Genomic DNA, 27939 nt, shown 5'->3' with positions numbered 1-27939 from the left:
GCCAGCCTCCTGCATACGCGCCAGGCGTGGGCGCTCACACGCTGTGTGTGCGTTGGGACGGTGCCCAAGGCCGTGGGCTGGTCGGCAGCCGAGCTGGGTCCACCACACCCAGGGCTGCTGCCCACCCTCTACCTGGGGCCACTGGGGCTCTAGGGCGCATCTTCCCAGCTCTGTGAGTGGCCCTGGGCCCCATCCGGAGCTGGAGGGAGCTAACGGGCACCCCCTCCCCCAGAGGTGGCAACGGGGTCTCCTGAGAGCCGGGGAGGCCTGCACCTCCGTGGGGCACCCCTTCCCCCAGAGGTGGCGACGGGGTCTCCTGAGAGCCGGGGAGGCCTGCACCTCCGTGGGGCACCCCTTCCCCCAGAGGTGGCGACGGGGTCTCCTGAGAGCCGGGGAGGCCTGCACCTCCGTGGGGCACCCCTTCCCCCAGAGGTGGCGACGGGGTCTCCTGAGAGCCGGGGAGGCCGGCACCCCCAAGGGGCAATACTGCCACCGTGTGGGCTCCGGCCAGCGTGTCACTCACCAGGCGGGAAAGAGGGAAATGGGGCGGCCGCACTCGGTACCCCGGTCACGGGCCCCCCTCACTGGCACACATCGCCCCTGATGATGAGGCCACCCCCCGAGACCATGGGGCAGACCCAACCCAGAGACCCCTCTCCCCATGGCGTGTCCCAGAAAACACCCCGCGGGCCAGCACCCCGCAGAGGGGACACACGGACCCTCCCCCGGCATCCCCAGCTCGAAGCCTGTCTCGCCCAGGACCCTGCCCTCCGGTCAGTGCTGCCCTGACCCCGACCCTCGCCCTGGCCCGGGGCCCAGAGAGGGCCGGAAGGGGTGGGCCCGCGGCCCGAGGGTCCCGCCCCGCCGGACAGGACGCCTGGTCTCTCCGCGGCCCCAGTACACAGCGGCCCTCTGCCCCAGCCTCCGCCAGCCATGTGCAGCCTCCAAGCGCTGTGCTCTGGCCTGCCCCTGCGACCCCTCCCGGAGAACCGGGGCCGGCGGGCCGGGGTGCCCCACGCCCCAGTCAGGACCCCTGGCCTCAGCCCCCGTGAGGAGCAGGTAAGAGGCTGGGCCCCCCGCCCCACAGGACTGCTTGCCCTCTGGGAGGTTCGGGAGGGCTTTGCCCACCAGCTGCTGCCTGCCAGCCTGGCCCTGGGGGCACCCACTGAGGCCTGGCATGCTGCAGCCCCCCATGTCAGCCTCCATCGCACCCGCCTCCCTCCTCCCGGCTGCCCGGGGGGTGTCGGCCTCTGGCCCCCACTGACCGAGGGTCCCTGAGGCTCTAGGTCACGGGTGGGCGCCATCACCTCAACCTTGGGCCCCCAGGGCCCAGGGGGCCTGCTGCCCGCTCCTCCCGGGAGCACACGCTGGCCTGGGGACCGGGGAGGAATGGGTAGGTGGATCCCTGCCCCTCCTCCTTCCCGCTGGCGTTTGCTCTTTGACCCAGTCTTTGACACCGAGCTCCTAAATCGGCTTCAGTTCCCTGGGTGGTGGGGGCTCCTGGCGGGGCTGGTCACCGGATACAGACCCTGATTGCACGCTGGGCCTTTCGGCCCCACCCGCAGCCTCCTGAGAGGGGTGGAGGCCAGGGAACCAGGGAGTGGGTCCTTGCAAGGCCGCTCCCCAGGGTCGGACCGTCCGGGTCCGTGAAACGGAGCGGGTGCTGGGGTGGTGGGCGCACCTGGGAGCTCCCCCCAACCCCGGGTTCCTGCCCATCAGCTCACCCTTTGTCACATCCTTTCAATACAAAAACCACGGAAAGAGTGTCCTGAGCTCTAGGGGCTGTGCTAACAGATTACAAACCCGAGGGGCCGGGACCCCCAGTTCTCATTGGTTGTTCACGAGCACCGGTGACGACTGGGCTGTGTGATCGAGGGCTGAAGTGAGGGTGTCTCATGGGCCCGAACCCTCAGTCTGTGGCCGGGGTCTGGGGGGACTCTGGTCGACAGTGCCCCAGTGGGACCGAATGGAGGGCCGCCAGTGGGGTGAGGGGAGAGGAGGGCCCTGGAGGAAACACACATTCAGTCCCCAGGGGGAATGCCTGCGGGAGGACCCCCGGGGGTCTCCTGGACCATCCCAAACCTGGCACAGCGTCCTCGGCCACAACCGTCACACTTTCCTGGGGCCGCTTTTCCGCTTTATTTAAATGTCCCTTTGAATGTCAACATCAGCCTTTAAAGGTAGTTTAAGAGACACGCAAGTCACGTGGTATAACATTCTGCGATTCTTGGCGTCTCCTTCCAGACACATGCTGGTGCGCGGAAGGTGTGTGCATCCTTCTTGAATCTCTAAGTGGGAGCCGTCCGCACAGGCTGGTCTTCATCAGTGTGGGGCTGTGGTTGGAGTTCGTGGTTTGGATGAACGAAAACACGCTCCCCTCTTAGTTCTCTGGAGAGCACTAGTTGTTGAGTCGCTCAGGCGTGTCTGACTGTTTGCGATGGACCGCAGCACGCCAGGCCTCCCTGTCCATCACCAACTCCCGGACTTTACTCAAACTCACGTCCATTGAGCCGGTGATGCCACCCAGCCATCTCCTCCTCTGTCGTCCCCTTCTCCTCACGCCTGCAATCTTGCCCAGCATCGGGGCCTTCCCCCGGGACTCCGGTCCCCGCGTCAGGTGGCCTAAGTACTGGAGCTTCTGTAAGCAGGCTGCTGTTCACCTGCGGAGTGTGCTCGGCCGTGGTGCGGAGGGAGACCCCTCTCGCATCCGTTAGAACCGCCCCTGGCCTCCCCCGCCCCCACGCAGCTGCTCTTGGTGGCCTCTCCCCGAACCCCACCCCACCCTCAGGGGGCTGTGCTGGGCCTCACACCCCAGGTCCGAAGACCTCCCACCACTGCAGAGACACCGCCCGCAGCTTCTGGAGAGCAGGGCCCAGTGAGGCTCACTTCTGGGTCTTCAGTGACGCCAGAGTCGTCTGCTGAGTGAATGAACAGGAGTGTGTGCCGAACCAGCACCCTGAAAGAGCTCAGTGGGCAGAAGAAACGTAGAAAGGCTTCTTGGAGGAGCTGGTCTTGGTGCCAGGGGCAAGGTTCCCAGACTGGGGAATCTGAGCGGGAGGCTATTCTGGAGGTCATGAGTGACCACGTGGAGACGGTCCTGGGCAGAGCAAACTGGGGTGGACGAGCCCTGTGTAGGCCCAAGCTGGGTGAGGACCTGGGAAGCCAGGCGCGACCTGGTCACAGAGAGGCTGAATGCCACCCCTGGGCACTGTGTCGGGCAGGGCTAGCCTGCTGTGTGGCCCGCTGCCCGGCCCGCTGCCCACAGAGAGCGAGGGCCACATGGAGCTGGGGGGACAGACGCCCTGCATGGAAGCTGTAAGCGTGGAGATGGTCATTCTGGCCACTGGCCCTGGGCAGCGCCTGCGTACCAGGTGCTGCCCACGTCCACTCAGCCGGGTCCCGAGTCAGCCCTGCGAGGTGGTGCCTCCTGCTTGTCTTCCGAGAGAGGACATACAGTTCAGAGAGGTGTGTGTGCGGGTCGGGGACCCGCAGGGACAGACTGGGGTGCAGGGGTCTGGGCCCCGAGGCACAGCCTCTGGAGAGGCTCCCCCGCCCCGCCAGGAAGAGCCTGACTCACAGTCTGGACCTGGCGGGTCTGGCCTCACTTCGGCCCGGTTCTGGTGAGGACCCCATGGGGCTGGGCTCCAGGGGTGTGGGGGCTCAGACAGGCCCAGCCTATCAGATCGTTAGGAAATGAAGCAGAAGAAGCCAGCGTCCGGCGGGACGTGTTCGGGCCCAGGTAGTAAGATTAAGCCCCCCACCAGGGAGGGTGCCTGTGTGCCTGTGACGTGTTGCTTTTGAAACTCCTCTGTCAATGTTTGTTTTCGCTTGCAAGCTCTGATTAGAGGCTGTTCACTGATTTAAAAAGAAACACGCCGTCTCTGTCATGGGCCAGACATGACCTTGAAGGGCTTGACCTCCAGCTCACGCCGGGCCCCGCCTGCCCTTGAGCCCGAGCCTGCAGCTTCCTGCCGCGTGCCCTCCCGTGCCCCCGGTGACCCCCGTGCCCCTCCCGCCCCGTCGCCCCGTCGCTGCGTGTAGCTTGCACGTTCCTCCTCGGGGCCCTCCTTTCGTGGCTCCCTCCCTGGAGCGCTGGGTCAGCAGTGGCTCCGGGAACAGGCCAGAAGCTGGACACTGCGGTGGGCCCACCCGAGCCCACCCGAGGCGCCCGACCCCCGGGTGAGCCTGGGAGCCCCCCGCGGGCAGATTCCCAGCCACCTTTGGCGAGGGAGACACACACGTTTCTGATCGCTTTTCCCCAGAGAGCAGGAACCATGTGCTTTTATTCCACATTGAAGTCACCCAGGGACTCGCCATGCAAACCTTTCAAGTTCCCCTCACTCCTGAGCTGGGGTTTCCTCGCTGCCCTTCTCGCCCTTGACTTCTTCCAGAATCATCTTTCCCCCGCCCTTCCCACGCACCCCTCGGCCCCCAGGGACATGCTTGATGTGCGGTGCTAGACTTTGGGCGCACAGGGCAGGCTGTCCCCACCCCGGGCCTCTGTCCTCAGCCCCATGGGCACCTGGCTCTGGCCGGCCTGGCTGTCTGTCTCTGGGGAGGCCCTCTGCCCTGCCCACGAGCTGGTGCCTCGGGGCCTCAGGCTCCTCTCCTGTCGCCTCCACCACCCTCCGGTCAGAGTCTTGTCCGAGGCTCAAGCTCCCTGCCCCCTCGGTAGACGTGTGTTCGATGAATACGTTCACACCAGCTCCTTTTTGCACTCCCTAAAGGAGTTTGTTGTGCAGGGTCGGCTGGTTGAATGCATGGCCTCAGTGTCCATCCCTGACACCCGGGTGTCACCCCACTCCCCCGCCTGCAGGCCTCTGCCGGGTACTGGGAGGGAGAGAGCAGGGGAGGGGGGTCTGGCGGGACCCCTGCCCTCCTTGAGCCCAGGGGAGACTAAGAAGCAAGGGAGCAAACCCACTCTGGAGCATGTGGAGACGCTCAGCCCGGGGAGGGGCCCCCAGGGAAGGCAAGCAGCACCTCCCACTGTAGCCCAGGCCACAGGCCATGTCCCTCTCTGGCCCCTGCTGGGGCTCAAGCAGCCTGGTGCCCGGTGAGCACACAGAGGGAGGGACTGGAAGGCTGCCGACAGAGACCTGGAGGGCAATCAGGGAAGGCTTCCTGCAGGAGGTGACAGGGGAATGGCCTGGGGTGCGAGCTGGGCAGTCTCGGGGCTGGGCCCTGGGCCTCCTGAGTGGAGCAGGGGCACATCTGGAGGGCAGAGCTCGGCCTGGAGCCTGCACACCCTGCCGCACTCACCGCCGCCCCCACCGCCCTGCCAGCTGGCGCTGAAGAACGCCCTCCGCTACTTCCCCCCGGACGTCCAGGAGGTGCTGGCCCCCGAGTTCGCCCAGGAGCTGCGGCTCTACGGCCACGTCTACATGTACCGCTTCTGCCCCGACCTGGAGATGAGGTGAGTGCCGCGGGCTGGGCCTGTCCCCCTGGAGCACAGACCTTGCTGTGGAGTGTGCCTCCTCCAGGCTGCGGCCTGTCCGGTGGTGTGGAGGGGCTGGCCCAGAGCACCTCCTGCTGGTGGGAGCTCCAAGGGGTGGCTCCTTCTGGTGATGCCAGGGCTGGCCGTCCACACCGGCAGGGCCAGGGGCCGGGCCGCGACGAGGCGGGACCCGACATTCCAGGCGCCTGCCCCTCGACTGGCCTGGCAGCTAGACCCCTTGCAGGGCCTACCCGGTGGAGCAATATCCCTGCCGGACGAGGGCGGCTGCAGCCATCATGCTCATGATCATGAACAACCTGGACCCAGCCGTGGCACAGGTAACAGCCCGGGCGTGCGGGCGGGGTCGGCGTGCGAGACACACCCAGCTCACTCACGGCAAGCGTTCTGCTTGGAGGCAGTGGCGGATTCGGGGTGTACGCAAGTCACTAGTCGTGTCCAACTCTTTGCGACCCATGGACTATACAGTCTCCAGGCCAGAGCACTGGAGTGGGTAGCCTTTTCCTTCTCCAGGGGATCTTCCTGACCCAGGAATCGAACCTGGGTCTCCTGCATTGCAGGCAGATTCTTTACCAGCTGAGCTATGAGGGAAGCCCCGAGGGAAGCTGCAAAGCCAGAGCGGGGAGGGCTCCTCGCCGTCTCCCGGGCGCCCCTCTTTGGTCGTGACGACAGCATCAGCACCACGACACCAGCCTTGGCGTCAGAAGGTGTCACTGTACGTCTGATGCGTGCATGCTTCGTCGCTCAGTCGTGTCCGACTCTCTGCGACCCCCTGGACTGCAGCCCGCCAGGCTCCTCTGTCCCTGAAATTCTCCAGGCCAGAACACGGGAGTGGGTAGCCACGTGAGAACTGGAAGGGAACAGACTGAGCGCTGCGGTTGGCGGCAGCACATTCGAAACACCACGACATGTAATCAGCCTAAAGGCAAGGGGTCTTGTAGCGCTCTTTCCCTACCGAGTCCTCGAAACCAGCGGTGGGTGTCCTGCCTAGAGCTTGTCCTGTGGGCCGTGGCTCCAGGCGCAGAGGCTGCCGACAGAGCAGGCCTCTGGCCGTGCTGGTCCACGCAGGTCTGGCCACACGCGCCTGTGCCGGCATCCTTGCGCGCCAGCCCGTTCTGCAGCGGCCTATTCGAGAGAGGACAGCCTTCAGGGGGACCTGAGAGTTTGCTTGAGAGCAGGAAGGTCCCAGGATGTGAGCGCTCTGCTGAGCCCTGACCGGGTCACCCCCCCCAGCCCCCAACTCCTCCTCCAAGGGCCATCAGCCACTTGGCAGGGGGCCATGACCCCTGAACCCTGCCAAGCTGGGGGCCTCCTTCCCCACACCCCCATCTCAAGTGGCCCCGTATCCTCTACAGTTTCCCCAGGAGCTCGTGACCTACGGAGGAAACGGGCAGGTGTTCAGCAACTGGGCGCAGGTATGGACCCCGGACTGTGCGGGCAGGCGGGGGGGCCCACCACAGGCCTGTCCACCACCTACCTCCGCCCCGGCCTCTGGCCTGGAAGCGCCTTGCAGACTGGCTCTGGGGCTCGGGCTCTGCCTCCCTGATGCCCGAGAGCCCAGAGGTCAGAGGTCCTGTGGTGGGGCCACTGGAGGGGAGTTGGGGGCCTCGTGGGGGACTTGGGGCCAGTGTGGGGACGCCCCTCACCACCCCGTGCCTTGTTCTCCTGCAGTTCTGGCTGACAATGTCCTACTTGGCCCAAATGACGGAGGAGCAGACACTGGCCATGTACAGCGGACACCCGCTTGGCCTTTTCCCCAGCAGCCCCGAGGCCCCCAGGCTGGTCATCACCAATGGGATGGTGGGTCCCGGGGCTGCAGGGAGGCCCAGCCACCACCCGCCCGCCGAGCTGTCGCCCCCGAAAGCCACGGCGCGGCCCCCAGCCCTCCGCCCGCCCCTCTCTTGCAGGTCATTCCCAACTACTCCTCCAGGACAGACTATGAGAAGCTCTTTGCCATGGGGGTTACCATGTGAGTACTGTCGGTTCATAGCCAGGCCCTATGGTTAAAGCAGCGCAGCAATCGTGGCCTCAGCTCCGAAACACCCTCACCATCAAAACGCTATAGCACGATTCCGTATTTACACGTTTCCTGCTCATTTTCGTGGATGTCCCTGCGATTTTTATACATGTGTGAGTGAGCGAACGTGCAATTTGAATCCTACTTTTCGCAAGGACTCAGGTCCTGGCTGCAAAGGGGGCGTGGTGATGGCTCTGGCCCCTGAGCTGTGTGAGAATGAATGGGACACCGCCTGAGTGGATGGGACCCCAGGGGAGCACGCCCCATGGCGGGCTTTACCTGCCTCCCTGGTGGGTGTGTATCGTGTTGGCATAATCCTTCTATTCACGCAAGCTTGTGCCGCAAGGGTAACCCATGCCCCATTTATCAGAAGAGGAAGTGGAGGTTCCCGGAGGCCCTGTGCTTGGCCCAAGTTCTGGGATTGGCTCGGAGTTTGGATGTGTGAGCTCCAGGATCCGCCCTCAATCCAGAGGAGAGAAGGGACTGGGGAGGCTGCTGGGGGCGGGTGGACCGGGTCCTCGCAGTCCTCGGGGAGCGCAGACACTCCCTTCTCCCGCCACGTGGCCGCTGACGCCGATGCTGAACGGCCACCGCCTGGCACACGTGGGCGGCTCCTCCCACGATCTAGCCTAGAGTGCTCAGCAGGCCCGCTGACTGGCAGAGAGAGGGGCTCCTGCAGCCCGCAACGGGGCTCACCGCGGGAGCTGACCTCCCCGCCGGCCTGGTCGTCAGAAAGGGGCCCTTTGTGTAAACGACAGCAACCTCTCGAGCGCTGTGCCCCGACTCTGCCGGAAACTAGGGGACTGGCCTTTCCTACAGGCGTCTCTTTTGCCTAATTAATGAGCTGATGTTGGGCTGCGCGTGTGTGCGGGCTTCCTCCGGTTGCCTCGAGCAGGGATTGCTCGCTGTGGCAGCTCCAGGGCACGCGGGCCTGGGTGGTGGCTTCAGGAGTTGAGGCTTGTGGACTCACCTGCCCTGAGGCACGCGGGATCCTTCCGGACCTGGGATCAGACCCACACCCCTGCCTTGGCAGGGACCAGCAGGGAAGTGTCTCCTTTTGTGGTTTAAGCACGAAGCACGTGGGGGCGACAGAGCTCCTTAGACCCCGGGGAGTGGGGCAGGGAGCCGCCACTCCAGCCCACGCCCCTGCGTATGCGGGCAGGTACGGCCAGATGACGGCAGGCAGCTACTGCTACATCGGCCCCCAGGGCATCGTCCATGGCACGGTGGTGAGTGGCGGGCCGCGGGGCTGTGGGACTGGGGGGTGGGATGAGCGAGCGTGGGTGGTGACTCCTCCCTCTTCCCCCACAGCTCACTGTGCTGAACGCGGGGCGGCGCTACCTAGGGCTCCAGGACCTGGCAGGCAAGGTCTTTGTCACCTCCGGGCTGGGCGGCATGAGTGGGGCTCAGGCCAAAGCTGCCGTCATCGTGGGGTGCATCGGTGTGATCGCAGAGGTGAGCCCGCAGGAGCAGCCCCCCACTCCATCGAGAGCCCCCCGGCTGCCCTTGCCCTCCCTGCTCTTGCCTCTGCCCTCCCGAATCCTCCCATCCCAGTGTGGGTCCCCACAGCAGCAGACACACCTGCCTTCCAAGTGCCCATCACTGCCAGGCCCGGAGCCACGCTCCCAGGACGCATGCTCCCAGGACCCAGCCTCCCTTGCCTTGGGCCCCTGGGGTCCAGCCAGGAACCGGTAAACCTGTGAATAAGTGAGCAGAGACCCCCCACACACCCCGCCGCATCTGGACAGAGCTGCCGGGTTAGGGGGAAGAGTGGGCGAGGGCCAACATCTATAGAGTCTCTTGAGCTTCCCTCCTGGATGCGAAGTGGCTTCCCCAGCTCCAGCCACCTCATCTATATTCAAGGCAGACAGAAGGGGAAATGCCAGCTATGGCTGACTCTAGCAGAAAAATAATGCTTTAGAAACTTGTTTTACCACGTTGGTCAGTATGGGCTCACGTGGTTGTTGTCATCTACAAGGGTGGAGAGAAGGCGTGAGAGGGCAGTTGGGATTAGCTGGGAGCAGAGCCTCTCCCTGAGTGAAATCAGGGTTTGTTGACTTGGAGGCAGGAGGCAGCTGACAGCAGCTCGTAGGGTCCGCCCCGCCCTGTCGGGAAGGGGGTGATCTTCACCCCTGCCCCGTGGTCCCAGGTGGACGGCGCGGCCCTCATGAAACGCCACAGGCAAGGCTGGCTGATGGAAGTGACTGACAGCTTGGACCACTGTATCGGAAGACTCAGGTGTGACGCCTGGTGCCGGGGGAGAGTGGGCTGGGAACCCTCGATTTCTGCTTATCACTGTTGGCTCCTGGGAATGTGGAGTGGCCCGGGTGCGTCCACGCCGCCCACACACACAGCCTCACAGACATCCGTCGTCCTGCGGGTGACCCCTCAGCTCAGCCACAGTTTGGCAAAGACCGTGTTTTGGGTTTCTCCCTTCTGTGCCTCAGTGTCCAGCCCACAGCCTGGCACACAGGAGGTGCTGCTCGAAGCTGCTGAATCTCCACAGGATCCATCCGGACCCGCGGCTCCTCCCCAGGGGGGCCAAGGCTGGTGCGGGGTCCCGGGACCCTTCCCAGCTGCATACCATCTGCTGAGATTTCTCCATGGGGACAGGCAGGGCCACCAGGAGGCCGCTCCTCAGATGCTGTCTTTGAAGCATTCTCTCAACTGACTGCTCTGCAGAGCTGAGCACCTCTTGTGTGGGGAGTTCGCCTCGGCACAGAGGGCTGCACCTGCTGTGATTGGAGCTGCCCAGGGGCGCAAGGGGGCTTAGGTGACACTGTCCAGAAACACAGAGTTTAAGAGATGCTCCCGTTACTGAGGCTGGAGACTCTTTGGACACAGATCTTTGAAAACTTGCTGAAAACCTTGCATTAATTACTGGAGAAATTCTAAACTCCTCGTGTGGCAGAGAGGGTCTTAACCTGGTCTGGCTCTGACCCTGTGGGTGCATCTGGAACACACGTGCACACGGACACACTCGTACACACGTACACACGTGCACACACACGTGCACACACGCATACGCACACGCCACACTTGCACACGGGCACACACGCCACACTTGCACATGCCACACTCGCACACACACTTGCACATGCATGCACGCCACACTTGCACACGCACACACACACGCCACACTCGCATGCTCATGGACACGCACACACTCACACACGTCCAACCACTGTGACATTTCTGTCATCTCTGAATTTTGTCATCTCACTCACACAAAGGTTAACTCCCACAGTCACACAGAAACACACACAGAAGTCCAAATCAGAATAACAACCGATTCCGCAGCCGCTTTGATGATTTCAGGTCTCCTGTTCCCCAGACATGCTGTAGTTTTTCCAAATCAGGGTTAGAATCATCTTTCAAACCGTCTGCAACTTGAGGATCGCCTTGAGAGACTTCTACCAAGATCCCTGTTAGAGCCCCAGAAGCAAGGGCCCTAATGCTCCGGGTGGAATTCCAGGCCTGGGGGGGGGGGGGGGGGGGCAGCTCCTCTGTCAGCCAGTCCTCAGTGAGGGGTCCCCGGTCCGCTGTGCCCCTCGGCTGGGGGCCTCATAGGTCCCCAGCCCTACACTCACGCGGTGCTGTGGGCGCCTCCCAGGCCTCTGCGTCCTCACCAGCTGGGCACCAGGGTGCGGGGTGTTGGGGTGTTGCCCTGGGCAGGTGTGACGGGGCCGCCTGTCCTGCCCCTTGCAGGGAAGCAAGGAAGAGGAAGGAGGTGCTCAGCCTTGGTTACCATGGCAACGTGGTGGACCTCTGGTGAGTGGGGAGCTGGCCACCTTGAGGACCCCCGGTGAGCCCTCAGCCGCGGCCCCGTTACTGGTCCGGGGCTCCTGGCTGTCGCGGCCCTGATCCTGGCACAGCTCGCAGCAGACCCCCCCCAACCCCCGCCAGGGGGTGCAGGATGAGCCTTAGGCCTGGCTACGGAGCCTGTGGCTGGGCACACCGTGTGCCCTCCTGGCTGGACCCTGAGCTCGGGCGCTGGCACTACCCGGCCTGACCGGTCGTCTCCCCGCAGGGAGCGCCTGGTCCATGAACTGGACACAAGGGGGGAACTCCTGGTGGACCTGGGGTCCGACCAGACGTCCTGCCACAACCCGTTCAACGGTGGCTACTACCCTGTGCAGCTGAGCTTCGCAGAGGCCCAGAGCCTCATGGCCTCTGACCCCACTGCCTTCAAAGGCCTGGTCCAGGAGAGGTGAGGCGGGCCCAGGGCTGCCCGCACAAGGGGTGGGGGCGCACACGGCCTGCTGGGGCTGTGGATGGGGTGGCCCCGGCCTCCGCCTGGTTCTCCCACAGCCAGCTGTGTGGCCTGTGCCAGACCCTTAATCTCTCTGCTCCTCTGTCCCCGCCTCTGTCAGACAGGGTCATGAGGGTGCTGTTCCGTGGGGATGTTGGGGACAGGCTGAGGTGACATTTGCAAAATACTGGGGGCAGCTTCCAGCACCTATGGCTGCTAAGTAGATGCTGGTAGAGGGCAGCCCGAGGCGCTTCCAGAAGAGGTCATTGCTTGTTCAGCACGGAGCCTGGGCCCCCGCGCCTGGCTGGCTGGGACCTGTAGGCACTAGCTGAGTGACTGCCTGCAGTGTCTCCCGTGAACGGGGAGAGGCTCTGAGGAACCCCAGGGGTGGGGGGCTTCCCAGTGGGAGGCGCTGGGGGTGGAGCAGGCAGGGGTGGGGTTAGCAGGGGAGGAGTCGGGTGGGGTCAGGAGGAGTGGAGTCAGAAGGGGAGGAGTCCAATGGGGTGCAGTCAGGAGGGGAGGAGTCTGAAGGGGAGGAGTCAGGAGAGGTGGAGTCAGAAGGGGAGGGGGTCCGATGGGGTGGAGTCAGGAGGGGAGGAGTCAGAAGCGATGGAGTCAGGAGGGGAGGAGTCAGAAGGGGGTGGAGTCAGGAGGGGAGGAGTCTGAAAGGGTGGAGTCAGGAGAGGAGGAGTCAGAGGAGGAGTCTGATGGGGTGGAGTCCAGAGGGGAGGAGTCAGAAGGGGTGGAGTCCGGAGGGGAGGAGTCTGAAAGGGTGGAGTCAGGAGGGGAGGAGTCAGAAGGGGTGGAGTCAGGAGGGGAGGAGTCTGAAAGGGTGGAGTCAGGAGGGGAGGAGTCAGGAGGGGAGGAGTCTGAAAGGGTGGAGTCAGGAGGGGAGGAGTCAGAAGGGGTGGAGTCAAGAGGGGAGGAGTCAGGAGAGGTGGAGTCAGAAGGGGAGGGGGTCGGATGGGGAGGAGTCTGAAGGGGAGGAGTCTGAAAGGGTGGAGTCAGGAGGGGAGGAGTCAGATGGGGAGGAGTCCAAAGGGGAGGAGTCCTATGGGGAGGAGTCCGCAGCAAGCAGAGTCTGAAGGGCCAGTGTCAGCGAGCTGTGATGCTCCTGCTGGCGCTGACTGCTCACCGCTCCTTTGCAGCCTGCGGAGGCACGTGTCAGCCATCAACAGGCTGGCCCAGGAGCACTTCTTCTTTTGGGACTATGGCAACGCCTTCCTCCTGGAGGCCCAGCGAGCCGGTGAGAGGCAGGAGGGGCTTGGGCACACTCGCCTCGCGGCAGGCCTGGCCATCCCGTCCATGCGGCCAGCAGGAAGGGCCCTGGCATGCCTCTGCCTCGCCGGGCCTCGGTCTCTCCAGGTGATTCTGGCCCCGTCTGTGTGCACAGGGGCCGACGTAGGGAAGCCGGGCGCCAACAGGACAGAGTTCCGCTACCCTTCCTACGTCCAGCACATCATGGGGTGAGTGGGGACGCTCCCGGCGTCTGTCCTTAGACGCTCAGGTCCTTAGCCTGCTCATACTGCCCAGGCTGCCTGCTGAGACCTATGCTTGATCCCAAGTGGCCACGGCCTGGGTGATGGGGTTTCCACCCCAACAGGCTGGGGGAGAGAAGCTGGAAACGTGAGAGTCTGTGGAGGGCCTCAGGGAGAGCACGGGGGTGGTGGCCATGCCTGAGTCACCTCCGACAAACACCCCAACCTACGGGTGCTCAGGGCTGACCCCCCCCAGGCCCTGCGCGCTGTGGCCGAGGAGCTGTGCATCCCCCAGGCGCGCCCCAGCCCTGAGCGGGTGACCGAGGGCCCGATCCCTGCAGCCCTGTGCCTTCCTGGCCACCGGGGGCCTGAACTCGCCGGGACAGGGCAGCTGCTGCAGGGAGAGGACAGGGTGGAGTCCGGGCTGGGGCAGCCGGGCAGGGCGGGAAGCCCCCGGGTCTGCAGCAGAGGGGACCCCAGCGGGGGCTGGGGGTGGTGAGAGAGGCCAGCACTCTTCTCAGATTCACTGTGGGAGGGGACAGGGCCAGAGTAGGGCCACGACCACAGGCCTGGGGGTGGTTCCCCAGGGGGCAACCGGAAGGGAGCCCAGCAGAGGCTGGGTGGGCACAAAGCCTAGGGAGGGCCTGCGCCCCTCTGCCTGGAGCCCCTCGAAGGCCGGCTCACAGCAGACGGGGCCGTTTCTGTTTATTGTGCGTTCTCCCGGGTGCTGCCCGGTTTTCGGGCTGTCTCTAACCTCGGTTTAGGAAGTTCTGCTTGTCTGTGTCCCGGCTCCCTGCTCCTGCAGCCAGAGAAGCTGCAGCTCTGGGAGGGACGCTGTGGTGATGGAGGGGGCAGGCAGGGTGGGGACCGCTGCACGTGCTGGTTGAGAGGCTCCGACTCATGACACACAGGCCCCTGCGCATACGCCCGCTTCATGCACTTCGTGCCTTCACCCCGTCAGTTCTGGAGCATCTGCGGCCTCCCTGACCTTGGACCATGCCGACCCCAGCCCCAGCCCGGCCAGCCCCAGGTGACGAGCCATCTGCCTTTTCAGGGACATCTTCTCCCAGGGCTTTGGGCCTTTCCGCTGGGTGTGCACCTCGGGGGACCCCCAGGACCTGGTGGTCACAGATCGGCTGGCCACGTCTGCGTTGGAGGAGATTGTTGCTGCCGGAGGTGAGGCTGCCGGTTGGAGATGCTGACGTGTGGCTGGCCCCCCGGCTGGCGGTACTGGGAGCCTGGACACAGGGTCCCCGCCTGGCACCGTGGGCCCAGGGCACGTTCTCAGGGGCTGCCTGTCGACGGTGCTCGGCCCCCTGTAGCTGGCCCTGTGCTGCTGCCTCCGCGTGTCCAGGCCACTCTGCTGTCTCCACGTCAGAGCTGCCCCAGGCCGTCTGTGGACACAGCGTGGCTCTGTCCCGCCCTGGGTGGCCCTGGCCCAGCAGCAGACCCTCCTTGTGTAGTGGGCGGGGCAAGAGGGCGCACTCACTTTATGGCACCTGCCCGGCTCCCTGCTTGTCACAGCTCCTGCCCTGTTGCTCTGCGGCTTCTCCCTGGGCCCAGGCAGCCTTCTCTGGGGCTGGTGGGTCAGCTTTTGCAGCTTGTTGTAAATCCTCTGGGCCCAGTTTCACCCTGCCGCCCACATCTGGGTTGAGTGGGCTCAGTGGCAGGGGCTTAGGGTCAGGGGACCCAGGAGGAGAGCCTGGTGGGCGGGGCCGCCTGGTGGGGGAGGAAGCCGAGGCAGCTCAGTTCAGTTCAGTTGCTCAGTTGCGTCCAACTCTGTGACCCCATGGACTGCGGCACGCCAGGCCTCCCTGTCCATCACCAACTCCCGGAGCTTGCTCAAACTCATGTCCATCAAGTCAGTGATGCCATCCAGCCATCTCGTCCTCTGTCGTCTCCTTCTCCTCCCGCCTTCAGTCTTGCCCAGCCTCAGGGTCTTTTCCAATGAGTCAGTTCTTCGCATCAGGTAGCCAAAGGTTTGGAGTTTCAGCTTCAGCATCAGTCCTTCCAATGAACATTCAGGACTTATTTCCTTTAGGATGGACTGTTTGGATCTCCTTGCAGTCCAAGGGACTCTCAAGAGTCTTCTCCAACACCACAGTTCAAAAGCATCAATTCTTTGGTGCTCAGCTTTCTTGATAGTCCAACTCTCACATCCATACATGACTGAAAAAACCATAGCTTTGACTAGATGGATCTTTGTTGGCAAAGTAATGTCTCTGCTTTCTAATATGCTGTCTAGGTTGGTCATAGCTTTTCTTCCAAGGAGCAAGCGTCTTTTAATTTCTTGGCTGCAGTCACCATCTGCAGTGATTTTGGAGCACAAAAAAATAAAGTCTGACACTGTTTCCACTGTTTCCCCATCCATTTCCCATGAAGTGATGAAACTGGATGCCGTGATCTTCGTTTTCTGAATGTTGAGTTTCAAGCCAACTTTTTCACTCTTCTCTTTCACTTTCATCAAGAGGCTCTTTAGTTCTTCACTTTCTGCCAGAAGGGTGGTGTCATCTGCATATCTGAGGTTACTGATTTTTCTCCCGGCAGTCTTGATTTCAGCTTATGCTTCATCCAGCCAAGAGTTTCTCATGATGTACTCTGCATATAAGTTAAATAAGCAGGGTGACAATATATAGCCTTGATGCACTCCTTGCCCAATTTTGAACCAGTCTGTTTTTCCATGTCTGGTTCTAACTGTTGCTTCTTGACCTGCATACAGATTTCTCAGGAGGCAGGTAAGGTGGTCTGGTATTCCCATCTCTTGAAGAATGTTCCACAGTTGGTTATGATCCACACAGTCAAAGACTTTGACATAGTCAATAAAGCAGAAGTAGATGTTTTTCTTTCTGGAACTCTCTTGCTTTTTTGATGATCCAACAGATGTTGCCAATTTGATCTCTGGTTGGTTCCTCTGGCTTTTCTAAATCCACCTTGAACATCTGGAAGTTCATGGTTCACATACTGTTGAAGCCTGGCTTGGAGAATTGTGATTATTACTTTGCTAGTATGTGAGATGAGTGCAATTGTGTGATAGTTTGAGCATTCTTTGGCATTGCCTTTCTTTGGGATTGGAATGAAAACTGACCTTTTCCAGTCCTGTGGCCACTGCTGAGTTTTCCAAATTTGTTGGCATATTGAGTACAGCACTTTCACAGCATCACCTTTTAGATTTTGAAATAGCTCAACTGGAATTCCATCACGTCCACTAGCTTTGTTCACAGTGATACTTCCTTAGGCCCACTTGACTTCGCATTCCAGAATGTCTGGCTCTAGGTGCATGATCTCACCGTCGTGATCTGGGCAGAGCCTCCTCCAGCTTCCGGATGTTGGTGCAGCTGCAGACCCTCAACCTGCCGGGCGACTGCTGGTGTTTCCATCGTAACCACCCTCCAGGGGTGATTTCAAGGAAGCGAGGCTCCACGTGAAGCGGGAGCAGGTTGTCCGCCAGCCAGAAAACCTCGGGGCACAGCTCCTAGTACGGGGCGGGGACGTCACTAAGTGATGTGGGAACATTACTTTCATTTTTAACACAATGTTTTCAGTTTATTTGACTGAAACATTATAGACATCTGTAAACCACAGGCTCACAGAATTCCTGCAGATTTAGCAGTCTGTTCCCACAAGCACCTTGGCAGACCCCCCTCTCCAGCCCGCCACTCTTCAGCCCTCCACTCTTAACTGCCTGCCTGTCCTACCTCGAGAGGCCCAGCATCTGTCAGCCTTGAGAGGCCCAGCATCTGTCAGCCTCAGAGCCTCTGTACTCGCTGCCCCCTCTGCAAAATGCTGTTACGTCAGTTCCATGTAGCTGGCTCCTCTTCAGCACTTAGGACTTGCTTTGAGTGTCATCTCCCCAGAGAGGCCTCTGGTCCCCCCGACCCCCCCACCCCAGTCCCAACTGCACTTGTTTCCTTCTCAGCCCACAATAGTCTTGGCTCTGGTGCCTGGCACTCAGCAGATGCTCCTCAGATATTTGCTGCGGGCCGGGTCCTGACTCACTCGGTTGCTGGCATTGCCATCGCCGGAAGTCGAATGGGCTGGTGGGGAGCTGGGGATGGGGGCACCCCGACTCTGCTCGGGGTCCAGCGGTGGGTGCAGATGCGTGCCTCAGCCCAACTGCCTTGCAGCGGGAGTGTGCACCCCCACCGTGGGGCAGGGGCTCTGGTACCTGTGACACCCCCTCCCCTGCCTGCAGTGACCCCGGCTGTGAAGCTCCAGTACGTGGACAACATCCGCTGGATCCGGGAGGCTGCCAAGCACCAGCTGGTGAGGGCTCCAGCTGGGGGGCGGGGTTGGGTGCAGTGTGGACCTTGCCCCAGGTGAAATGCTGCTCACCACCTGGACAACTTGGGGAGTCCCTACTGGCCACCTCGCCCAGGGGCCACTGTACAGAGAAGCCCGGGGCCTTTCAGAAGGTGGCCTGGACTCTGGGGCAGTGACCTGGGTCAGGTAGGTCCTTCCTCCCGTCATTGCCTGGCAGGGCCCTGGAGCCAGGCCTCCTGATTTCTCAGTTGTGTGACCTGGGGTGAGTGGCTTGGCCTCTCTGGGTCTCCCCTCTCGTCTGCACAGTGGAGATACCGGAGGTGGTCCGGCCCCTGGCTGTGGTGCGGGGCTTGGAGCACGACCTCTGCGGGCCCAGGGCAGGGCCAATGGGTGTTTCTGTGCCTGTGAGCGTGACCTCAGATCAGATGACGCGGGGAGGTGGGGGTGGGGGTGGGGGCGGTGTAGCAGAAGGGTGTCTCTGAGGAGCTGACTTGCAAGCTCAGGCCTAAGTGGGGCTGAGTCCAGAGGGGTGACGGGTTGGGAAGCAGAGGGACCAGCCAGTGCGCAGGCCTGGGGAGGCAGCCGGCCAGGTGCGCCCAGACCAAGCAAGGGATGGGCATTTGGTTCTGATGGCTGGACGCTGCCAAGTCTGCACCGGTGGGTCGTTGGCCCGCCCCAAGCGGCGGCCTCCGCCCTGGGCTTCCCAGTCCAACCCCGTCCACCCAGACTACCGCTGCCGCCTGTACCAGTGGTTGCAGGTGTGTTTCTCCACGGAACCCCTCATGCCAACCACCCAGTGCCTGAGAAGTCCACGGCGATCGCCGCTGGACTTGAAGACCTGGGCCTGGGGAGGGTGGGGCAGGAGGTGGCGATGGGGGCGGGGCCCCGGAGCCCCTGGGGCTAGCCCTGCGGTGACCGGTCAGGAGGCACAGCTGCTCTAGGCACACGGGCCGGGCGTGGGGGACTCCAGCGACTGCCCTCCAGCGTCTGGGGGGCGTGTCTCCTGAGCATCACCCTTCTCGCCACAGGTGGTGGGCTCCCAGGCCAGGATCCTGTACTCGGACCAGAAAGGCCGTGTGGCCATCGCCCTGGCCTTCAACCAAGCCATCGCCCGTGGGGAGCTCAAGGTGGGAGCCCCGCCAGGCCAGCCCTCAAGCCCGGGCTCTGCTGTGGGCCCTGCCGTGAGACTCGGGGCAGTCAGGGGCCATCGCTGAGCCTTGTCACCTCAAAGCGTGGCTTCCCCTCCGGTGGTTCTGGCTGTCTTTGTTGAACTGTCCCTTTCGCATCACTGCAACCCTGACCGCGTCTCCGCCTCCCTAACGGTCAGCCCCGCCCACCTCGCTCAGCGCATGCGCACATGTGGGCTGTACAGCTGCGTGGCGCCGCAGCTACAGCGCTTCATGCCCCGCCTCCCCGCCGCCTCCTCCTTCCCGCCTCCTTCCAGTCAGCTCCGCCCACCTCGCTCGGCGCATGCGCGCAGAGCGCCTCTTCGTCCCACCTCCCTCTCCGCCCCTCCTTCCTCCCGCCTCCTTCCAGTCAGCCCCGGTCACCTCGCTCGGCGCATGCGCACACGGCGCCTCTTCATCCCCACCCCTCCCTCCCCGCCCCTCCTTCCTGAGCGCCGCCCCCGCTACCCAGGTGCAAGCCTTGCTCCAACGCCGGGCTCCCGGCGGAGCACGGGGCAGACAGGGTCCCGCCCGGTGCAGGTGGAGGGACACTGTGGATGCGCGGGCAAGGCCATCAGTCCACGGTCTCTGAGAGTGCGGCGCTCCGCGGATAAAGTGAGCGAGGAGTGCGCCTAGGGTCGGAACTGGGCTCCGTGCTGCAGGCGGAGCCGTTGAGTGTCCCCGGTGCCAGCGCACTGGGCTGGGGGTCCCGTGCAGAGCGGGGTCAGGCCCGGCTTGTTGAAGCGCAGGGAAGCTCCTGCGACCTCCGGTGAGAGCCGAAGCCCCTGCCTGCTTCTGCGGCCCTGAGATGGGGGCTCCGTAAAGTGGGCGTGGTGACTGGACAGGGTAGCGGCGACTCAGAGCCAGCCCCTGGGGGTGTACGGGCTCCGGGTGGACAGAAGGGGCATCTCTGGGCGGTCTTGGGGGGCGTCGGAAACCCCCTGCGCCCTCCTGCAGAGGGTCTGCTTCCCAGGGTAGTCCAAAGGGCATCTGGCGTGGCCTGACCCTTGAACTCTGCCCCGGGCCAGGCAGTGGACACCACCGCTGACCTTTCATGCCCTTTCACACCGCAGGCGCCGGTGGTCCTGAGCCGAGACCACCATGACGTAAGTGGCACCGACAGCCCCTTTCGGGAGACCTCCAACATTTACGACGGCTCTGCCTTCTGTGCGGGTGAGGAGGACAGGGCGTCTAAGCTGTCTTTCTGTTGGACTCGGGTTTGATGTAAAGATCACGTGGCTCAGTCTGTCACGGTGCTGTGAAAAGGTTGCTGGCTTCTGAGGGGGCAAGGCCCAGGGTGACCAGCCCACGACAGAGGCGGCTCTGGGACCCGGGACACGGCTGTAAACATGAGCAGGAGCCAGTGGACCAGGCCGGTGGATGCCTGAGACCTGGGCGCACCCCATCACGCGCCAGGCGGTCTTCAGAAGGTCCTCAGGGTCCTCCTCTGTGACGAGGAGCCAACAGCGGGTCCGTCTTTGTTGTGAAGGATGCACTGAGTTTGTGTGTGGGAGTCATGTCAGCTCCCCCAGGCCGGGTTCTGTGAGGGGCTGTTAACCATCACACAGAGCTTCTGCCTTCTGCTCCTGGGGGCTTTCTTGTCCCCAGCACCCAAGGCTCCTTTCGTCATGGATGGGATCCCTGGGAACACCAACCCACATCACTCTGAGGGATAGGTCCATTTCCTGTAAGTTGTGAGACTGATGGGTAGGGAAGCATTTATTATCTTTCCAGTGCCTGTGAGCTCACACGGTCTTTCCTGAGGTTAGTCCTGTCTGTCTTCTCTCTCTCCTTGATCAGCCTGGCTAGGCATTGTTTAATTTTATTGATCTTCTCAAATAAGTTTTTAGTTAGATTTTATTCTATTACTTTTTTGCTTTCAAATTGACTGATATCTACTCTTATTTTTACTGTGATCTTTTTCCCATTTACTATTTGGGTTTAATTTGCTCTTCTTTTCCAGTTTCATGAGGTTTTCTTTTGTAATAAAAATGTTTTAATGTTATGAATTTCCCTCTAAACCCTGCCTTAGCTGCATCGTACCGATTTTTTGAAAAATATATTTTTGTTTTCATTCAGTTCAGAACACTTTTAAATTTCCTTTGATACATCCTCTTGGAACCATGGATTACTGTGAAGTATCTTCTTAAATTTTTAAGTTTGGGGAGATTTTCCAATTATCTTTCTGTTACTGACTTCTGAGTTAATTCCATTATAGTCTGAGAGCTTTGTATTCATCCTGTTATTTTAAACTTGTGTTAAGGGTTGTGTTGTGGCCTCGAAGGTGATCCCTCTTGATGCCCCTGGGAAGAACCTGTATTCTGCTGTTACTCAGGGGCTTTTCTTTTTTTTTAATTTTAAGAGGTTTTTCTTGGTGTGGACCATCATTACTGAATGGGTTACAGCGCTGCTTCTGTTTCATGTTCTGGTGTTTCGGCCGTGAGGCTCGTAGGGTCTCAGCATCCCATCGGGGATGGCCCCTGCACCCTCTGCGTTGGGAGGTGACGTTTTAGCCACTCGACCAGCAGAGAAGCCCTGGGGACTTGTTCTCTGTCTCTCACCGGGTGAAGTCGGTCAGTAATGCTCTTCCTGTGGTCAGGATCCTTGCTGCCCTTCTGCTGCCCTGTCCCCTAGATGGGCGAGCGTGAGATGGCTGCAGTGCCGGCCGCTGCGCTTATCTGGCCCCTCCGCGGTACTCGCGCGCGCGTGCGCGCGCGCCGCTTGCGTTTTAAAGCTGTGTTGTCAGCTGTGCGCTTGTCTATGTGTATTGTCTCTTGGAAAATTGACGTCTTTACCATCGTGTGACGGCTCTCTTTTTCTTTCTTTATTTTAAAACATTTTTTGGCCGCCTCATGCAACACGTGGGATCCTAGTCCCCCGGCCAGGGATCAAACCCCGGGCCCCCTGCCTTGAGAGCGCAGAGTCTTCAGTGCAGGACCACCGGAGACGCGCCTCTTCCCCGGCTCTCACGTTCTCTGGCGTTAATGTAGTTCACCTTGGTATTCTTCCGCCAGTGTAAAAACTGAGCACAAACTCAGAGGCTGGGAGCAGCGGGAGCGTGTCCCCTGAAGTTCTGAGGGCCCAGAGTCTGAAACCAGTTTCTCCAGGCCTGGGTCGAAGTGTGGGCAGGGCCCCGATGTCTCAGGAGGCAGCCGGGCGGGTGGGTCGCTCCTTGGCCTTTGCCAGCTTCTGGAGCTGTTCCGGTGCGTCTCACAGTCCCAAGCTAGACGGAAGTTGTTCCCAGGACCCCCGCCTCTTCTCTGTGGGGGCTTTGGGGAAGAGCCCACCAGGGGCCAAGCCCTTTGTCCCTGGCCCAGGAGCGTGGGTCTCAGGGCGGCATCGACTCTCTCAGCAGGCCCTTGGACAGGAGTGAGGCTTGGTTCCCTTCTCTCTGCGGGCGCCTGTCTCCCTGCAGAGTCCTGTCTGGTAACCTGCCGCGGGGCCTCGCCCAGGGATGCCCAGGAGCAGTCTGCGGCGTGCAGCTTGCCCCGCGCCCTCAGCGCGCTTCTCTGAAAGGTGGGGCTGGTGCTGTTTGTCGCCTGAGCGACAGTTCCTCCACCCTCAGTGCCTCTGGGGTGCTGCACCTCTGCCGGGCAGGTGGCAGCGGGAATCGGGCACTCGTTCGGTGCTGCCGCTTCACCGGGCTCTGCGAACGCAGTGCCTGCGGCTCCTACAGGCGTCCTCCCTGGTTCCTGTCTGACCCCCCGACCCTGACCCAGGCTGGCCGCCTGGCTCGGACTGACCGCGCTCTCTTTCTGCAGACATGGCTGTGCAGAACTTCGTGGGCGACGCGTTCCGTGGGGCCACTTGGGTCGCCCTGCACAACGGCGGGGGCGTTGGCTGGTAAGAAGGTTCCCGAGGGCCAGTGGCACGTGTGGGGGCTCCCCGCAAGTCTCGAGGGGCCCTCCGAGCTCCCTCTGCTGAGGACTCCTCATGTGAACTGGATGTGGGGGCCTTGCCCAGCCTGCACCTGTGCAGTCTCCTGCCTCTCGCGGGACGCCGCGAGTCATCTTTTCCGGCGTGGTTCTCCAGCTGCTGTGACAGACGTTCTCCAGGGAACTCTGAGAGTCATCCTGGCCCCGTCCTTTGACTTCACCAGGGCGGCTGGGCTGGGCGGCGGGAACCTAGTTCTGGGCTCCCTGGCTCCTGGCCCCGTGCTGCCCAGCCAGGCCTGTCTCCAGCCCAAGCCACGGGCCAGCTGGGGTTCTGGGAGGCTCCCTCCTGGGCCATAGGCGAGTGCCCTCGCGAAGTCGTCCCTAATTCTGCACCAGGTTTCAGCCCGTGGCCGTTTCCAGCACTGGGTGTCCTGAAGCTCAGCTCAGGTCCGGCCCCACGCTTTCAGCCTGGAGCTGACACCACATCCCAGAGCTGGGGGCTCAGTCCCTCAGGGCCGGCCCTCCGCCCACCGCCCCATTTTCTCACCCTCCGCCCCCCGCCCCGTTTCCTCACCCCTCCGCCCCCCGCCCCGTTTTCTCACCCCTCCGCCCCCCGCCCCGTTTTCTCACCCTCCGCCCCCCGCCCCGTTTTCTCACCCCCCCGCCCCCCGCCCCGTTTTCTCACCCCCCCGCCCCCCCGCCCCGTTTTCTCACCCCCCGCCCCCGCCCCGTTTTCTCACCCCCCGCCCCGTTTTCTCACCCCTCCGCCCCCCGCCCCATTTTCTCACCCCCCGCCCCCCCCGCCCCCCCCCCCCGCCCCCCAGCTGGAGATCACAGGTCCCTATGGCCCCCCAGCTCAGTTCCCCTGCTTTGCTGGAGAAGCTCACGGAAGGCAGGAATTTCTGAAAAAAATTACAAAGGCGTCAAAGGGTGTGAGTCAGTAGCCAGAGGAGGAGACACACGGGGTGAGCATGCGAAGGCCCACCTGCCGGTGGGGGCCTGGGCAGGCTCGGCCCTGCCTGCCTGTGCTCCGGCTCCCGGCCGGCCACTCTCCAGGCCCCTCCTTTGGGGCTTCCTTGCAGGATTCCTTCCATGGGTGTGACTGACTCCATCGCTGGCCACAGGTGACTGGTTCCACCTCCAGCCCTTCCCCCTCTGTGATAGTCAGGGACTGGGCCCCAGGTTCCAAGCACGGGTCACAGGGTGACTCGTCTGGCAGCCAGCCCTGCCCCCTTGGGTGAATTCTCAAAGTCACCTCATCAGCAGGATGAAAGACACCTTCATCCTGCTCATCACAGGAAATTACAAGAGTTTAAGGAGCTCTTCGGAGAAGGCAATGGCACCCCACTCCAGTACTCTTGCCTGGAAAATCCCATGGACAGAGGAGCCTGGTGGGCTGTGGTCCGTGGGGTCGCTAAGAGTCAGACACAACTGAGCGACTTCACTTTGACTTTTCACTTTCATGCCTTGGAGAAGGAAATGGCAACCCACTCTGGTGTTCTTGCCTGGAGAATCCCAGGGATGGGGGAGCCTGGTGGGCTGCCGTCTATGGGGTTGCACAGAGTCGGACACGACTGAAGTGACTCAGTAGCAGTAGCAGCAAAGAGCTCTGAGCTGGGAACCGTGGACAAAGACCAAATGTTTATTTCTCATTAAAAGTAACAATGTCCCATTCGCTGCTGAGAAAAACGAACAACTGGTGTCCATCCTAAAGGAGATCAGTCCTGAATATTTATTGGAAGGACAGATGCTGAAGCTGAAACTCCAATCCTTTGGCCACATAATGCAAAGAACAACTCATCTCAAAAGACCCTGATGCTGGGAAGGACTGAAGGCGGGAGGAGAAGGGGACGGCAGAGGATGAGACGGCTGGATGGCATCACCGACTCAATGGACATGAGTTTGTGTAAGCTCCAGGAGATCGTGAAGGACAGGGAAGCCGGATGTGCTGCAGCCCACGGGGTCACAAAGGGCCAGACGTGGCTGAGCGACTGGAGTGAACTGAACCGTTGTTTATTGCAAGTGGACATGTGGCAAGCGTTTGGATCTCCTCTCACCTCATCTCAGAGAAGAAACACGCAGATGAGAAAACGGAGGCAGCGGGCAGTTCAGGCTGCACCTGCCAGGGTTCCCTGGGTGGGGGGTGGGTGTCGCCTGGGCAGCTCTCTGGACCCCTGGGCCCTTGCAGCAGCAGGGGGCACTGTGGCCCCGCACAGCAGGACAGCTCTCCAGACCGGCCGCCTCTGAAGTGACCTCCCAGCCCGTTTTGGCCGCAGCAAACCTGGCCGTGCCTCCCAGAGCCCAGTCCTGCAGCCTCCAGAGCGTCCCCGTGGGCTAGCTTGGCCTTGGGCCCTCTGAGGCTGGAATTCTGAGCTGTAGCCCAGTCAGGTGGCCTGAATGAATGGAAAATGTGACCGGAGTGCGTGGCCGGAGCAAGCCAGGAAGGGAGGGATTGGGCCCTGTCACCAGGTGCCGGCCATTCGGGGCTCGACTTGCTGAATGGGTTCTGGAGATGACGGGATGCCTCTGGCGGGGGCCAGAGCCGGCGGTGGAGCCGGATCTGGATTCAGATCTGTCGTCCCCAGATTGCTGAAATCGGAGCCAGGCCGGCAGAAGGCAGGCGGGGCCGGACACGAGGCCCTCGGGCCACTGCTCACCGTGGGGGCCCCCCACTAGGCTGCCCCCCAGGCTCTGACAGCGGGGCCCTGAGGCACTGGCACCGGGACCATTAGTCGTGACACCCTAGGGGGCTCCTTTGGGAAAGTGCCTCAGGTTCACTGCAGAATTCGTGCATAATTTAATCCACCAGATACTCCTGCAGACCTTCCTGGAAACGCAGTGGGGAAAACCACCACCCCCCGCAGTCTTCCTTCAGCTTCAGCTGCGTCTCTTGCTTCCAAGTCACGGTTTCCCCTGATGTTTCTCGGTTCGCTCCGGGTTTCTCCACTGCGTGGGGGCTCCCTGTTTCTGAGCAGATCCATGTCAGCACCGGGTCCCCTGCAGGCCCCCCGCCCTGCACCATCTGTTCGTCTGTTCTGATCATGTGCTGGGGTCTGGCCCATGCCGTCTGCCCCACGGTCCCAGCCGGCGGCTGCCGTGTAGATGGGGACCGTGGGCTGTAAAGCGGGATACTCAGCGGTCAGGCTCTGCTCCATAGAGACAGTGGACCCCGGTCCCTCCGGGGAGGGTGTGCAGGTCCCTGCAGGCGGGACCAGCCCCCAGGCCCGTGTCTCTGAGGAACAGATGCACTGTCTGGGTCCGATCCCTGGGTCGGGAAGATCTCCTGGAGAAGGGCATGGCTACCCACTCCAGCATTCCTGCCTGGAGAATCCCATGGACAGAGGAGGCTGGCGGGCTGCAGTCCACGGGGTCTGGGACACGACTGAGGGACTTCGCTTTATCCAGATACTGACACTGTTTCCCCACCAGAGCACATCTTGAGGCCAGCTGCGTGTGGGCATCCCCGAGGGGCCTGTTAAGATGTGGATCCCGAGGGCAGGTCTGGAGTCAGGGTGGGGGCGTCTGCGTCCCTGCCCAGCTGTGGGTGATGGTGCCATGGGGCCCCTGGGGGGTGGCAGCCTGGCTTCTGAGGTGACCTGTCCGCTCAAGTCTCACTGTTTCTTGGGGACCGACGGCTGCGACAGCTGCATGCTTCTCAGGCTGCTAATGGTGAAGACCCGTCATGGGAGCCGTGGCTCCTGCAGGGCCCACGCTGAGCATGGGGTCTCCCATGACACTTAACATCACTTCCTCTCATCAGCTGGATGGTCCTACCTCAGAGGCAGCTGCACCCAGAGCTTGACTCTGCAGATGCTGACTGCTCGGCCACAGTTTCCGAGTGAGGACTTCTATTTGCATAACCTCCCCAGCCCCAGCCGCTATCACGTCAGACCTGGGGCTGTGGGCTTAGTGGCCGAGAAGTTCTGACCCTGTTGTTTGGCCCTGAGTTGCTCGCTGTCTCCAGGGACTCGTGGCTGAGTTCTGCCCCCTTTTCTGCTCATCTCACAGTGTTGAGTGTCTCCTTAATACAGCCAGCACCGACCTTACATGTGACCTTCTCCCTGGGACCATTCTCTGGCCAGCGACTGCTCCACGACATGAGAGGGCTCCCCCTCTCTGGTTGTCCTCCAGGGCCAAGGGCTCCTCCGACTGGGTTTGCAGAGGCCGCCTGGAGCTGAGCACCTTTGCCCCCTGAATGTCTGTGCCCGGGAGTGACCCTGAAATCCTTTGGCTTCTTGCAGGGGCGAGGTGATCAACGGGGGCTTTGGCCTCGTGCTGGATGGGACTGAGGACGCCGAGCGGAAGGCCAGGCGGGTGCTTAGCTGGGACGTTGCCAACGGAGTGAGTGACCGCCAGCATCCCCCCAAGGCTCTCCCCTGTGCAGACTGCAGACCCTCCTCCTTCCGGAAAGGTCTGCGGCCCTCCTGCCGCTGCAGTATCTCCCCTGGCCACTGCCAGGGTGTCCCTCCACGACAGACAGCCCGCGTCTCACCCGGCCTGTTTCCTGTGCAGCCTGTGTCCACGGGGCCTGGGCAGTGCGCCCCTTCCCCACACTGCCTCTTTGTGCATCTGAGAGCACAGCTGTGTACCCTCGTGTGTGTGTCCTGACACTGTGTGTGTGGTGCGGGGCCCCATCCCTGAGGGACCACATATCAGGGCCTGAAAGGGGAAGCATGACAGATGGGGGTCGGGGTGATGGGGGTGGGTTTACGGATGTGAGTGAAATGGGGAGGGGGCTGGGGAGCCCAACTGCAAGGGTCCAAGGGTTAGACCAGGAGGCCTAGGAGAGGGGCAGGGCAACTCCCAGGAGCCCCCAGCACAGGGGCTGGGCTTCCTCCTGGAGGCCGGGAGACTGGAGGGAACGGGTGGGGCAGGTGGGGTGCCAGGGCCCTGTCGGGGGGCCCCTAACAACACAGGTCAGATGGGAGGAAGGGAGCATCTGGGGAGGACCTGAAGCGGAGCCGAGGTGGTGTGCTGGCGGGGGGGGGGGGGGGGGGGGGGGGGGGGGGAGGAGGGGCGGACACGCGGGCTGGGCGGGGCCTGGCACCGAGGGCACGCCCCTCCCACCCCTCAGGTAGCCCGCCGCTGCTGGTCCGGGAGCCCCACAGCCTACGAGGTCATCTGCCAGACGATGCGGGAGGACAGTGGCGTGGTGGTGACGCTGCCGCACGCAGTGGCGGATGAGCGTGTGCTCCAGGCCCTGCGGCTGTGAGAGGACTGGGCGTCCCGCGGTGCCCTGGCCCCCGGGTCCCGCCCTCACCTCACATTCCCCGCCCTCTCCACTGCTCGCCGTGCTCCCCTGGGTCCAGAGCTTTGCACACGGGCGCGCGGTGGACGCATGCACACACAAGCATGCACGCGCACGCACACACAAGCATGCACGCGCACGCACACACAAGCATGCACGCGCACGCACACACAAGCATGCCCTCTCCGTCT

General features: G+C 62.3%; 1 protein-coding gene across 1 annotated transcript; it reads left to right on the top strand.

Moving 5' to 3' along the window:
- The first annotated feature begins 933 nt into the window (after window positions 1-933).
- On the top strand, window positions 934-27939 carry UROC1 (urocanate hydratase 1). The gene is made up of 20 exons (XM_052642668.1): window positions 934-1059; window positions 5283-5413; window positions 5679-5772; window positions 6808-6867; window positions 7124-7252; window positions 7360-7421; window positions 8632-8698; window positions 8781-8924; window positions 9619-9707; window positions 11178-11240; window positions 11500-11679; window positions 12870-12967; window positions 13115-13187; window positions 14254-14375; window positions 17392-17462; window positions 18488-18586; window positions 19699-19798; window positions 22387-22468; window positions 26742-26841; window positions 27575-27939. Exons 1-20 carry the CDS (start codon window positions 934-936, stop codon window positions 27710-27712), a joined length of 2028 nt encoding a protein of 675 aa, XP_052498628.1. The 3' UTR covers window positions 27713-27939.

Source organism: Budorcas taxicolor, chromosome 1 (assembly GCF_023091745.1).
Source record: "Budorcas taxicolor isolate Tak-1 chromosome 1, Takin1.1, whole genome shotgun sequence".
Taxonomy (NCBI): Eukaryota; Metazoa; Chordata; class Mammalia; order Artiodactyla; family Bovidae; genus Budorcas; species Budorcas taxicolor.
The sequence above is the reverse complement of the archived record's forward strand: the minus strand, read 5'-3'. Positions and strand labels throughout refer to the sequence as shown.

Coding starts and splice junctions, on each gene's coding strand:
- UROC1 (XM_052642668.1), top strand. CDS start 934: ATGTGCAGCCTCCAAGCGCTGTGCTCTGGCCTGCCCCTGCGACCCCTC. Junction 1,060..5,282: donor TCAGCCCCCGTGAGGAGCAG/GTAAGAGGCTGG, acceptor CCGCCCTGCCAG/CTGGCGCTGAAGAACGCCCT. Junction 9,708..11,177: donor CACTGTATCGGAAGACTCAG/GTGTGACGCCTG, acceptor TGCCCCTTGCAG/GGAAGCAAGGAAGAGGAAGG.